Source organism: Anopheles stephensi, chromosome X, assembly GCF_013141755.1.
Source record: "Anopheles stephensi strain Indian chromosome X, UCI_ANSTEP_V1.0, whole genome shotgun sequence".
Taxonomy (NCBI): Eukaryota; Metazoa; Arthropoda; class Insecta; order Diptera; family Culicidae; genus Anopheles; species Anopheles stephensi.
Window position 1 is genome coordinate 5,549,869 of NC_050201.1, and position 14,121 is coordinate 5,563,989.

Here is a 14,121-nt window from a genome sequence, read left to right on the forward strand (position 1 = left end):
TCAAACAAAGCCCTCGCCCCAATAATCTCCCAAGGCTCCTGCCGACCTTACCGCCGACGAGTTGAAAGATTACAATTTTCTTACATCATCCTTCAAAACCCAACCACCATCAGCAAAACCATCCGGAGTAGTTCGCTTGAGTCATCGCTTGTACCATGCGAGTAGTTCTTGCAGCAGCAGAGCACACATCAGGAGTAAGGGGGGCAAGAGAGCGCAAGATGGAGTTTCCATCCACAAACCAACACGTACACTTTACCCTTAAGCCACCACACACACACACACACACACGCAGACAGGCATGCACGCACCGAAAAAACCACGCCACGGTTGAGTGTGGCAGGCGCGCTCGGTCCGCGTTGGCAAATAGCTTTATGGAAATAAGAAACTTTTTCGGAATTTCAATATTGGAATTCCATATTATTGAATGTCTGCCCCTCTTCCTGCCTCCCCCACGAAAGGGCGGAGAGGAAGGGAGGGAACGAGGAGTTGCCTGCGCCCTTTTGACAGTCAGTATCGGCGAGCACGGGATTGATGCTGGTGAAGCCGGTGGCCCTAGGCGTAACACGGTTTGCCTACCATTCGGGCGCAACTTACATGCTAAAGAGTAGCCGGGGAGTTGGTAGACAAGGTCAATTCAAAGTCCCAAAACTGGGTTCAACACGTCGTACCGTCGAATGTGTCCGCACCAGTATGACAATCGTTCGTGTGCCGATTCCATATTTTTTCCATAATTTTCTAAAATAAAACATTCGGTTTAGTTTTTAATTCGGATGGTGACGTGCGCATGACATACTGGTAGGCGTATTAGTAAAGATTGATTGCTGAAGCCTAAAAGTGAAGAGACCTCTTGAGGACTCTATAAAAGGGCGAGGTGAGTTGTGATTCTGAAACTGAACGCTATAGATGCGATTCCAGAGCATTGACTTTGAAAGGCCCAATCTGTGGAGCATTCTCAATAGTATATCATTGCGATCTACTGGTATCTGCTATTGGCGACAACTCTTTCAGGTCTGTACTGCTTAATCTGTCAATGCGTTTTGGAGTTGTCTGACACCATGCAGCTCTTCTGTTATGTAGCCCTGGGAACGCTCCAAGAATACATTCCACAGCTCTTGTTTCGATTACTCCAGCAATGTGAAGCCTCTGTGGCTAGTCCTCCAGGCAGTCTGTCGCCCTTACTGTACTTCGGAAATCCACCATGAAGTCTTTAAAATAGCAAGGGCCTCACCTTTGTTCACGGATAAACTGAGGATCCCTACAAAAAAGGAGATGCAACGTATAAGACCAATATTTTAACCCAGTTTTGAATGGTTTGAATCATAGTTTAATGCTATTTAGGGCTGATGTGGTAGTATTAGTCATCCATATTGATTTGCGGTTGGTCAACACATTTCAGTGGAGTAGTAGCTGTTCACGGTGTTGATATGGAATTAGAAACGCGTCAAGAACAAGTATAAAGAGACTCTTTTAGCAAGAGCTTCGCCTTTGTCAGGATCGGTGGTGTATGCCTGTGGGACAACTCTTTTCTATGTTGTTTCTGTCCTCGTAAAGCTAGATTGCACGACATTAACCTACATCACTTTCGCATTAATATCGTCAACACTATCTTCGATTGAAATGAGTAATTATTTCTCATATCTACTATTTCTGTTGGTGCAATTCCATTCCAAACTTATGCAGACACATTCGAATCCATTTCTATCGCTACACATCTATCAGACGATTAACAACCGTATCCAGGTTGATGCGATTCAATATCATAAACGTTGCATGATAGAAGAGACAAAAAAATCGGTCCCACCCCTCCTTCCGCAAGCAACACGCAACACCCGAAAGCTCACATTAATCCTTCAACAAGCGGTAAACGAACAGGCGGGTCACAAACGACACACCATCAAATTCACTCCGTTGCACCGGAGTAAGCTCCGTGCCCGTAGCGCAGGAAGCGCTCAGCAGAGAGAATTTCTACACACAGCAACAAAAAACATTAAAATGGAAAATTTGATTGCATGCCGAACAGTTGAATCGACCAATACTCGACGATTGTGTGCTGCATTCCCCATGCAACCGATTAATGGTCCCATGGTCCCAACAACAACACAAAAACGACGGCAAGTGCACTGCAAACAACGACGTACGCCGGACGGTGCACTACGCTTTTGGATAACAACAGAGAGAGAGAGAAGAAAAAAACACAACGATCGTACCACTCCACAGAACCCGGCCGGTCCGGTAGCGAACCACTCGGAAATGGTGCGTTTTGTTGCCGAGGAAATGCATCCATTTGGCAGATTTGGGTTGGATGGCTTGTTCTTCGTGCCCGGCCGTCAGTTCATACGGTCAATAATATCTGTTTCAATTCAAAGTCCTATTTTGGTTTTTCTTTTAGAATGCTGTTTTTTTTTATTTTTGTTCATTCGTAACGGGTTAGGATGATGGGTGGTCGAGCTGGGTTCGGTAATTAAATTGGGCAAACGAAACCATTACGCAAACGCGCATTACTCTGGACCCGCTTTACGGCTCATTAATCAGCGTAGGTCAACACTGATTCGGTCGCAGGGTGAAATAGTTTGCAAACTAGCTGCTGCCCAGTAACTCTATCCGAGAGAGTTCAATTACTGGGCACGCTAATTGGAACATGTCCGGACTGGGTGTAAAGCTTTAAAATTATTAAATGACATACGAGAGGTACATCGCAACCAATTACTCCCAATCGCAGGTGCACATGGATGTACAGTTCACTAACAAACCTTGTGAATAGTTATTATATTATTCATTTTCACCCTCTAATGTGCGCCTGGAAGGTATACAAACGGAACAGCGTTGACGAAATAAATACGTTTCCGAGATATGCGTTGCGCCTGAACGGTAGGCAACTGTTGGATTGCTTTTGCTGATAAACAGTCCAGGTTAGTAATTACTTTATAATTTTTCTCTTATTTGCATATTAAAAGTAATCATTATGGCATCGAATTGCCAGCAGAAACACGTGTTTACAGTATTTTTGAGTATTGAATAACGGTCTATTATACGAGCCTAAAAGGTAGGCAAATTGCATAGCACTGGCACTGCAAACAAGTTTACTAGGAATTGCCATATGAATTGCTCTCTTGCTAGCGCCTAATAGGTAGGCAAATTCCAATTTTATTTTTTTTAGCGATGGGGTAATTTTTCAATTATATTCCTATGATCGGCTATACCGGAACAAAATCGTCAACCAATTTCTAGCATTAACAAATTTTATAAGTTTTATTATTGACAAATATTGTTTGACATCAACCGAGCTCACCCGGGATAAGGTGCCCTTTCACGGTTTGAAGAAGGAAATGTCTCCAAACCATCGTGAATTGTACTATTATTTGTTATTTAGATTTAAGCAATACGGCCAGACCGTTCTTTATGAATAAAAAAAAAATTTCACAAACAGTCTCATAACATTTACTCCTGAATCATAGGCACATGGCATAACTTTGATGTGACAAATATTTTTCTAGGATTTTTTTTAATGAATTTATTCATTTGCTCTTATGTAAGTGCTAAGTGCGCGTTGTTATTATGAAATACATTTCCTCTTATTTTTGCCCGAAAAAGTAGACAAATAGCATAACTTTGATGTGACAATTACGCTTCTAGGAATTGTTTTTATTGGATGCTCTCTTGTTTGCACCTGAAAGGTAGGCTATTACTTTTTCTAAAGGATTTCTCGATTTTTTAAACGACTTTCCACGTATTTGAGAACTTTGGCCGGAAGCTTGTTTGACTCATTCTCAATTATTTTTTACTTTTAAGCAATCTGTATTTTTTATTAAATAAAGTATTACAGGTATTTATCATTAATCAATAAATATTATGCTGTCAAACTGTTATGTTATGTCAAACTGACCTGACGAACAATGTAACAGCAACCATCATCGACCCGATTGTTAGAACATACCTATTAATTTGCTTCCATCTATGCTCTCTTATTTGCCCCCCGAAAGGTAGACAAACTGGAAAAAAGCGTTTCTTGAAGCCAAACGCCTACCAATGTGCAACCGCTCGTACAGTGATATAGTTACTTTGCGTGACTGCAGTCAATTGCAAGTCAAGGGTAGTACGAGAAAACGGCAAAACAGAGAAACCAACACCAACACTCCTGGAGGATGTAAATGACATGAAGGTGCGCTATGGTGAAGCTTTTCACGTGAAGTTTAAAACGCGCGAGAGGTGAAAACCCTGGTGAAGGTGTGCAGGACCCAGTCTCCAACGAGGATGCTGATGATAATGTTTGCGATACCGGGTGCCGACTTCGTTTCGTGTCCTACCGAATAAAACGAATCCGTTTTATCAAAAGTCAAATGTTTGAATTTCATTAAAACTTTTCCTTTGCGCTAGCTTACTCTTGCCCCCATCCAGGTCCTGATGAAATCCAGGTACTGGGTGGGAGGGGTGTTGGAGGAGGGCGCGTTGGGAGGGAGGGGTTCTGAGAGTACGGGTTACCTGATTTCTGGACCACCAGTGCCGGCGACCTTACCCGTGCCCAAAATTTGCTGGATAATTGGTTGCCACTAGCTTCACCTGTACGCGAAGCGGAGCCGGTGCTAGCTTGTACCTATGGGCAATCGGAATATTGAAGGTTCGCTCTCACTCTCGCGCACACACACACACACACTTTTTCCTGAGCATTTTCTTTTCGGTACGTCACACTGGTACAACAAGGTGCGATGGAACATCCGTCCTTTCGACACATCCGATGGCGCGCGGCGTCCATTTTATTGCACGAAATCATTGCGCTCACAATTGAACTCCATCGCTTACGGGCTCGGGTGGACTGGGGCATTTCTGCTCACCTCCCATCTCCCCCCAAGACATCTAATTAATTTCCCACCCAGTTCGATAAGTTCGAGTTTTGGCTGATGTTCGGTACGGTTTCGTACGCCACCACCGACCGATTTTGATGGACCGAGCCCTTTTTCCGATTGGGAGTGGGGGTGAGTTCTCGGTGCGGAAAAGCGTGGCAAGCGTTTCCACTTAATTATGGGTGAAAATTTTATAATTGCTAACACGTCACCAGCGCAGCTGGATGCTTTGTGTTGCTTCGCTGGCCCGGTGCTGGATGGTGGGAGAACTTTTTTGTCCTCCTCAAATGGCGAACTAGCCATGCTTAGCGTTATGTTTTGGGTAAGCAAACTTAATTATGGTTGCGTCGTTGGTTTTAGAGCAACGACAAAAAATGGCAACACCTGTTCATATACTATTCTGTGCTAAATAAAAAAATTGTTAAGAGTGCTGCATAACTTTAGGCGTTAGAAATTTGTTTAATTTTTTCAACAGGTTTTTACTTCATAAAATGCAATTTTTCAATCATTTAGGAGAATAAATCAAATGAATAGTGGAATATTGGGTAAAAGACTCGAGAAGGCCCCCCCCTGACAAAATTTGTTAGGTGCTGTAGGATTTACGCCTAAAGGTATGCAATCCGCAGTACACGTTGCGAGAGCTTCACAGTGAGCTTTCAGTGTGCTTTCAGTGTGGTCAAAATTGGTTGAAGAAAGTCGAATAAAATATTGTTATTATTTGATTAAAATCCCCTCTCCGCTAACCCTACCATTCATTTTGGGTTACAGGGGCTTCGTACTAGTTTTCAGTCGCACTAGGGGTGAACAATCGGGCCTAAAACATGCACGGCGTTCTCGGACGGTAACGGAACAGTAATTCGATGAATACTTGTTACCTTGCATTGACATTCAGCAAAGGAGGAAACATAAGAATATCATAATCTCAAACCACTTGTTACAATGTATATCATCAAGTTCTACTCGCTGTCTATTAACAGTATTAAGGAACAATGCACAATGTTTACATCAAATGGGTTTTAACCATACAGAAATCCCACTGTACAACAAAAATGACAGGCCACAGTGCTGCACACAAAAGATTCTAGGGGGGGCCTTCTCGAGTCTTTTACCGAATATTGCAAGCATTAGGGGGAACTTTGCCATCATACAAGGGAATCATGCATACATTTAGGGGAAATTTACATACGTTACTCTGAAACTTTTGCAATCGACAGCTGACTACACTATTCTTCGCTAAATCAAATTTTGTTATGCGAATTGCATAACCTTAGGCGTTAGAAATTTATTTTCAAAAGAAATCCATGATTTCTTTCGAAGATTTGTAAAAAATGTAATTAAATAATTGGTTTCGTTAACTAAAATTATTCCAAAAAAAAATTACAGCCTCCCTACTCAAAAACTGAATCCAGTGTTCTTTAATCGCTTTGCACGATTTGTCCTTGCTGTATGTAAGATTCCACTATATGATTGCAGAGACCCACGACAAGCTTGCTATATTCCACTGTTCATTTGAACCGTTCCCCTTAACGATTAAAAATGTTCTACTGTGCAGATCGAACCACGGAAATGTTTTCGTAACGGCTTCCTCTCCCGGAGAGTGATTAAACGATCTAATCCCGAACGGATTTGGCTTGTCTCTCGTTTAAACAGAATTTACTTACCCATTCAGCCATTCACCCCTTTAAAAGTTCCAGTAACGCAATATAAATAAACGAGCTTGTCCGCGAGCCCGAGCGACCGATGATGACAGCTGTCAAATGCGAAACGAACCATCATCAAAATTCTTCCAACCCGAAAACCGACCGTAAAGAATAATTGAAAACTACAGTTTTTGATTGATTTATGGAAATGTAACAAACGGGAGGGGAGGAAAAAAAAGATCGGCGAAAGTAGTACCACTTCGTTATCGTGGTGCCCGTTTTTTTTCTGCTCGATACGGGTACCAAAAACCCATCATCGTTCGCGACAGTTTCCGCTTGTATTTATATCTTTCGCCACCGGTTGTTGTTCGGCCATCGTTTCATCTTTTTTTTTTCGCTCAACACAAACCCGGAACAACCGGGGCAAGCATTAAAACCGAGCCGACTGACGACGGTTATTTTTTTCTTTCGGTGGTCGCGTTAGCCAGTTTTTTAGCCGGTGCGCACTCTTTCTTTGCGTGGCTGTTGGAACGAGAAATGTTACTCGCCTGTCTTGTTGTTGTTACCAACCAATCTAACGTAGCGCAAGCTGCACAAATTTACATTCATACAACCAGACCAGAGCGGTGGTGTGACATAATATATGTATGGAGCATCGAAAAAGATAACCGGGAAGCGGACGAAGTGTATGTTAAAATGCGACTAAACGCCCTGTAAAACGCCCCGAGTCCGGAGCAGACCGGTTGTGTTGAGGCAAATACACATACATACATCGGCTTTTTCCTTGCTATTGCTAACTCGATGTGACGGAGACTCCGACATTGTTTTTTTTTTGTCCCTCCTGCTGTCGCAATCCCACAATCAACTCTTCAACTCTGCACGTGTGATCTGTGCCGGCCACAGAGAACGAATCGCTGACAACGTTGCACAGCACCGGGGCCTTTGTTCGTTCGCGCCGTACTATCGATGCACCGACCCGACGAGTGATTCTTTCACGCGTATCCGCTGATCCGTACGCTCCCCGGGACGGAGGCCAGATTCACCGGCCAGATAATGGAATGGTGATAGTTTTGCGATGATCCAATTATGGATGCACAGTTGCAATCCATTGATCCCTTAAGCCAAAACGCCCCGGACGGTACTGTCCCGAACGCCGAATGTCAGCGGACCCTGTCCTTGACAGATTGGGCCGGGGTGCGATCCACGTTTCTGTTGTGGGTTGACATTTGCGTTCGATGTTCGTAGTAATGCCCCATGTTCGATACCCGCTAGTCCCAGAGGCCAAGGAATCCATTCTACCGGCGATGGGTTAATCCATATTTAATCTGTCATTCCATCGCAAAACTCGGCTACGGGTTGCAAAGCTATCGCCCGAAAAAAAAGCGCTTCTAAATCAAAGGACCCAAACCTCGGGATTCACGGTCCTTCGGGAAACTGTTGAATCAGGAAATGTAAAGAAGCCGGCAGCAAAAGAAAATAAACGCAATGGCGCCCGAAAACGATTGACATTTATTTCGCGCGCGAGCTACCGAGAGAAAGAGAGAGAGAGAGAGCGAGGGTGTTTCAAGGACCAACGAACCTCGGCCAACGGGGGTTTTCCCCCCAAGGGATTGGTGCGTGTCCGGGAGCTAATGTCTGGAAGCTTTTGGGGAGCGCTGGCAGTGATTTGTTGTTGTGCTCGAATTTATAGCCATCATTATTATGATTACGACAGTGTTCGAGCCACTTGTGTGTGTGCGAGAGGTTTGGTATGCATATCTAGGTGGAATTCATTTCCGGTCCATCCGGCGTACCGTGATTGGCCGCGATTCAGCATCCGACGTCCGCGGCACGGTAAAGTGTCGCCGAAGAAGAAGACGACGTCGATGATGATGAGGCAACATAAATTTAATGGTTTTAATAGAGATTTATTGCGTCGCGCGAACGTCCAGCGTACCGTACGGTTCGGTAAGGGATGAGTTAAGCGAGAGACCCCCGGATGACAGCATGATTAAAAACGACTAACAAGATGTTAACAATGTCGGGATGCGGTAGCCGGTCGTATCGTTACTTTGGAGTACTGTTGGGCGATAAAGTTGATGTAGTGGAATACGCCTGAATGTATGCAACGTTTCATACAAAATGTCCAATAGTACGTGGACTGATGTATTTGAAACAATATCTATAGAAATTCTACTATTCTGTCCAGGGCAAGGTCCATAGAGGCCCTAAGCAGATTAAATGTTGGAGGTTTCTAACGTATCGAATCCTCGGACTGGCTCAGAATCAGAGACCAAATGGAGATACATTTAAAGGCCACTTCGATCGCCACACGATCGCCACACTTCTGCCAAAATTCTTCAGAACTCCAATATCCTGGCTCCAAGATTTGGGAAATCACATCAACGCCGTTACTCCATCTCAACTTCGACCCATTAAGCCGCTTCTGTCTATTTGAGCGACCTAGAGATTTTTCAGTGATTGAGACATCCTATCAGCCAGCCTGCCACAGAAGTTGATGAGATTATATTCACTGATCATGGAGCTCTCCAGTGTCTTTCCAAACATACCGGGACTAAAATACTTCTGAACATTGGACAGAGTCCCTTTTACAGAGTCATATGTGAGAACTGGAATTTTAAGGGACCTATATATAGATCAGAAAAGTTGGGATTGAGTCCCATACGCTGAACCGACTATCAAACTACGAGCAGAGTTTGTCAAGGAAGTTATTAATTGCAGTTCAAGTCCTCTCGAGGTGCTAGAGCTAACAAAGAAGACGAACATAGAGAGTTCCAGGTTTGTTGATCGCGATCTCTGGGCTAATTTAGAAAACCATCTACTGACCATGGAGCTCTCCAGATTTTTTCTACACATACAGGGCCGTACATCTTTCTGAGCATTTTCCTCTCGAACGCAGCTCTCGAATCCTCAGCATTGGACAACGTCCCTGTTTCAGAGCCATAGGTAAGAGCCATAAAGATACATCTCAATCAATGTAAGCTTATACCACCTGAATGTATGCAAACTTGTGCATTAAAGTAGCTTTTAATCGAACTCCAAGAAGCAACCCTAAGAAGTCCGATAAAGACTTTACAATCCCCTTCTTAAAACGAATGCCAATTTTGTTCTTATATAGTTAACAGATCTATTGTTGGAGCCATCCCGGTGATAGAATGATATGCGAAGGCTATCCATCCATCTTTACCCTTCAAGCAATCTCACCAGCACTCAATCTCACTTCATCCTGAGCGGATCTGCATCATCATAATCATCGTCATCATCATCAGCAACAGCATCACTATCATCAAAGCCTAGCAGCATTGCGGACCCACCACCAACTGAAGCCCAAGTCCAGCGTTTTAATAAATCTTTCCACTCCATCGCTCCCCCCACACCCCCTCCCACGCTTCCCGCAAGGGGACTCCACGGATGGTCGTCGCTGCTCGCTTCACAAAAATCTCTCCAGCCGCGTACCGGTTCATAACCCGTACGGGACCCATCGCCTTGCCCCGAGACTTAAAACCAATTTAATTTGCTAGTTTCAATCCGGCTGGTTTAATTAAAAACAATCTTGTCCTTCCAACTTTGCACTTTCGGCCCCCACGAGACACCGAGACCGAGGGAGTTTTTCTCCCTGCTCCCGCGTTTTGCTTTCTTTTATGCTCGCCGCATTCTGCCTGCCGGACACGCCGGGCCAGCTGGTCCGGCCCCGGAGCGCTGCGAACGATAAAGTCTTGGGCGGTCCAAAGGTCCCGGGATCAGTGGGCGAGCGACCGAAGCCGGGGAAAAGTAGTCCGTTCGGAATCGGAACTTCGCCAGTGTCAGCAAGGAGAACGGGTGCAAAAAAGGGGGTTAATTTCCTCCCGATAGGGTGGGATGCAAACAGAGAGTGAAAGAAAAAATACGTTCCCCGATGGCTTGGGCGAGAAAAAAGAAGTTTCGAAGATAAATCGAATCATGCAGCGATCGACCGGCAACACCGGCATTGACATTGAGATGGATGCCATCGCCGACCATTTAGACCAATCAATTCCAAACCGAGCGCTATGGTTTGGAGCGCCCTGGTGGGCCCCCTTTTGGGCCGGGGCTAGTGTTGCCCTTGACTTTAACGTAGCCGTCAAATCAGCGTCCAACCGTCGAAGACGAACGCAGCTCGTCCATCTCCGTTCGGGGCAAGTCCGGCGAGAGCAAACACTTCCTTTTCTCGCTTCCCACCAGCGATAGTTCAGGGGCTCGGAGATGGATTCTTCGCGTGTCGGAAAAAAAGGAAGAAGCTAAATCACGCATCCGAATGCTGGAAGGTTTTTGTGTTGAGGGATAGCGAGAGAGCGAGAGAGAGGGAGTGTAACGCTTAAGATGCATCACCTTTTCAATCGGCTGCTCGAGCAACTGGTCTGCTGGTTGCGAGACTAAAAGGTTAAAGTGGCAAATTGGATTAAATTAAAACTATCTCATCAATAACCTTAGATCATAAAAGGGGGAGCGCTTTGCCAGTTTTCCTTCGTCGAGCACTCAAGCTCCGGTAGTGGCTAGCGCTCAAGACTAATCGCATCTTAGCAGGACTCCTTGAAATCTGCTTAACTTTAAGTGTTATTGTTAATATACCGAACAGCATAACCGGGCTTTTGTTTTATTGCATTTATACTGTGGGCAGGGAACTTTCCAATAAGCGACATTACCGATGACTAACATCCTGAAAGCTTTGTTAAAACGTTCCTGGAAAATTTTTAAGTCGGAGATTGGCTTCATACTTTAATTACCATACTCTGCCAATAATCCTCCAAGGTTTTGAGGAAATTCAGAATAGCTAGGGGCAAAGATTCGTAACGGCGTAAGGATATACGTCAGTCAGTTACTCGTGTACCTCTCCTGATGTATCAGTCTGAGAGGTATCAGATAACTTTAAAACTCATACAGAGCTATTCGAGCGATCCGGTACAGTTCTCCTTCTATTGCTATTGCGAAGGATACTCAGTTCCTGGAAAAATATTGGCGATCTGTCCATGTCTCTCTGATTTCTGATGAAGTCCAAGAAGAACAAGATATTCAATTTTGATAACCAATTTATGTTAGAATAAGAACGTAATCATTCTCCAATAATTCATCAATGTTTTTTTTTTTGTTTTCGGCACTTGTCAGAGACCTGGCCAAACAATTGTTGACAGGCATCAAAACTGTTACAATTACAATGTCATCCGCTTAGTTTGTCTTCCACCACCATCTGACACACCAGCCGTAAACCTGTATAAATTATTCGTTTCCTCCACGTCCGAGGCACAACAGAATCAACAAAACCCTGCGCAGAGCTAAATAATCCAAACAACAGTCATACGTAGCTTGCTCTCAACCGGCTGCGGGTGGTGAAAGTATTGTAAAGAGCACACCCACTTTTCACTCCATCTTCCAAGACAGGCTCGTACCTTATCACAGAACAAACAGCAGTTTGTGTATGTGTTTGTTATGATATCTCCCCTCGGGTTACACCTCGCGCAAGCTTCTTGGGGGCTTCAGCAGAACTGTACGCTTTATTTCACAGCATCAAAAACATTTGCGGTAGCACACAAAGCACGCACGCACGCACACCAGTTAATAAATTATGCACACCAAGGTTTAATGATTTCGGTAATATTTTATCTGCTGCCCCCCCTGTTTCCCGGCCGTCCACGGACAGGCCGGTTTGTAACAGATTTTGGCTCTAAATGGGTTTTCGCTGTTGTGCCTGTGGTCGTCATCATCGTCGTCGTCTTCGTCTTCCCACGGTCACTGTTGCCAGCCGTTGCCGTGAGGTGATCCGTCCAATCCATCGTTCCTCAAGTGGTTGCAATTAGGCGGTGGCCGGGCCGGATACGGCCGTCTGAGATTCTTCAGCCGCAGCAGCAGCAGCAGCAGCAGCAGTGGCACGAGCGGTAGCCTCCTGTTCCAGTGCCTTGGCCGCGGTCAGGACGGTGCGTAGTTGCAGCGCATTGCAGCGCTTGTACTGCCAGTAGGCGCCGGGTGTAGCCAGCAGCTGTTCGCAGGCATCAAAACCCTGCTCGCTGACCGTCTGCAGATCCTTGGCGCGCTGCTGCAAGTCCTCCGGCAGATCAGCAACCGCCAGCCGGCCAAGCACATCAGCGTTGGTAGCGACGTCGCGAAGATTTCCGGTAGCGGCAGCTGGAGCCAACGGTGCCGGTGCTACAGCCATACGTCCGAAGGCTACCGGTGTCGGTGGAGCTGGAACGGCGGCCGGTAGGTACGGGACCGCCGGGAACAGGCCGGGCGGGAACATCGGAAGCTGTGCGGGACCTGGACGGCCTGGGAACATTGGCAGTCCACCAACACCCGGATAACCTCCGACGCCACCACCGAAGCCCGGTGGAAACGCTCCCGGAAACTGACCGGCACCACCGAACGGTCCGAACGGACCGAACAGCGATCCGGACACGAACGAACCGGACACGAGCAGAAACAGTAGTCCACCGGTAAGTAGCTTATTCATCTTGTCGATTGATTGGTTGCGGTTGCTGTTATTGACACGAAGATCCTGGCACGCTTAGGCAGAAGTCGTCTATACGCTGGAGCGATACTAGCTCCCGGTACTCGAGTAGAAACAGTGGTGGGATCCCTTTTCTTCGCTTCGGATAACGGTTGATAACACTTCGAAGTGAACACACCGTTTGACATGCTACCGGACAGTGGCTGGCAGCTTTTATACTTCGCCTTTGCCCCGCGCATCGGGGGCTGTTGTTGCTGTTTTTAGCAACCAAACTTCCGGCTAGAATGGTGCAACGCATCAAGAAATAAATATCGGAACTTGCCACCGACGGCGCATGTTTGCCAATCGGATCACCGGGATCAGCTGCGCTGCCCGGTGATACAGGTGCTCGCTCAACAACAGGTATTACCAATGTCAAGCAACAAGGCGCGCACACACACACGCACACCAGACGCAACTATGCAGGTACTTCATCTGGGTGCTAATAGTCATCTGTTTATTTAAATTTCATTAGCCCGATAAGACTGGCCCCGGGAGCGGATGCTGGACACGCTGTCGCGCACGGTGACAGTGTGGTGGGATGCGCCAGTTAGCTACCGGTTAGCTACCAAGCGTGCAGAACGGGCATTTGATGTCCACGGGGCATTAGAAGAGCGAATGCACAAGATAATGAGGCAAGCGCTCTCCGAAAAACAACAGGCGGTCGTTACGGTGTTGTTGTGCATTTGTTCGACACTCGTTACGTGTTTCTGGAGAACTATCTGGCCAGGGATGGTTAATGGTTTCCGGATAATGGAATTTTTTTTCCCGAATGCATCACCGTGAGCCGTATTGACCGAGGAAAGAATCGTTTGCTGAGTCTTCAATGTTTTTTTTCTTACTTTTTTTATCCAACATCGAATAACTCCGGAGACAAAATAGCCCAATACATTGGTTTCAGGGCGATTTTAACAATTTCTTGGAACAATCAACAGTGTTTTGACTACAAAAGAGTCATTAAATATTGGAGTCAGATTGGCGGGTGAAACAAATAAAACCATTTCGGTAAGCGAGATCCCTTGGACTAGAAGCCTCTTCAGGTACAAGATTTCGTTGGAGGAACGAAGTGGACGGTGGAGTTTCGAAGAGTAGAATTTCTTTTAGCAGATGAGGTCTCTTGGACAACGAGCACCCTTGGAATGAGTAG

The 14,121-nt window shown here is 45.7% G+C and overlaps 1 protein-coding gene across 1 annotated transcript; it reads right to left on the reverse strand.

The window, feature by feature from the left end:
- Nucleotides 1-11,955: 11,955 nt before the first annotated feature.
- Nucleotides 11,956-13,163, reverse strand: LOC118515611. The gene has a single exon (XM_036062039.1). It carries the CDS (start codon nt 12,936-12,938, stop codon nt 12,285-12,287), a length of 654 nt encoding a protein of 217 aa, XP_035917932.1. The 5' UTR covers nt 12,939-13,163; the 3' UTR covers nt 11,956-12,284.
- Between the last annotated feature and the right edge of the window lie 958 nt (nt 13,164-14,121).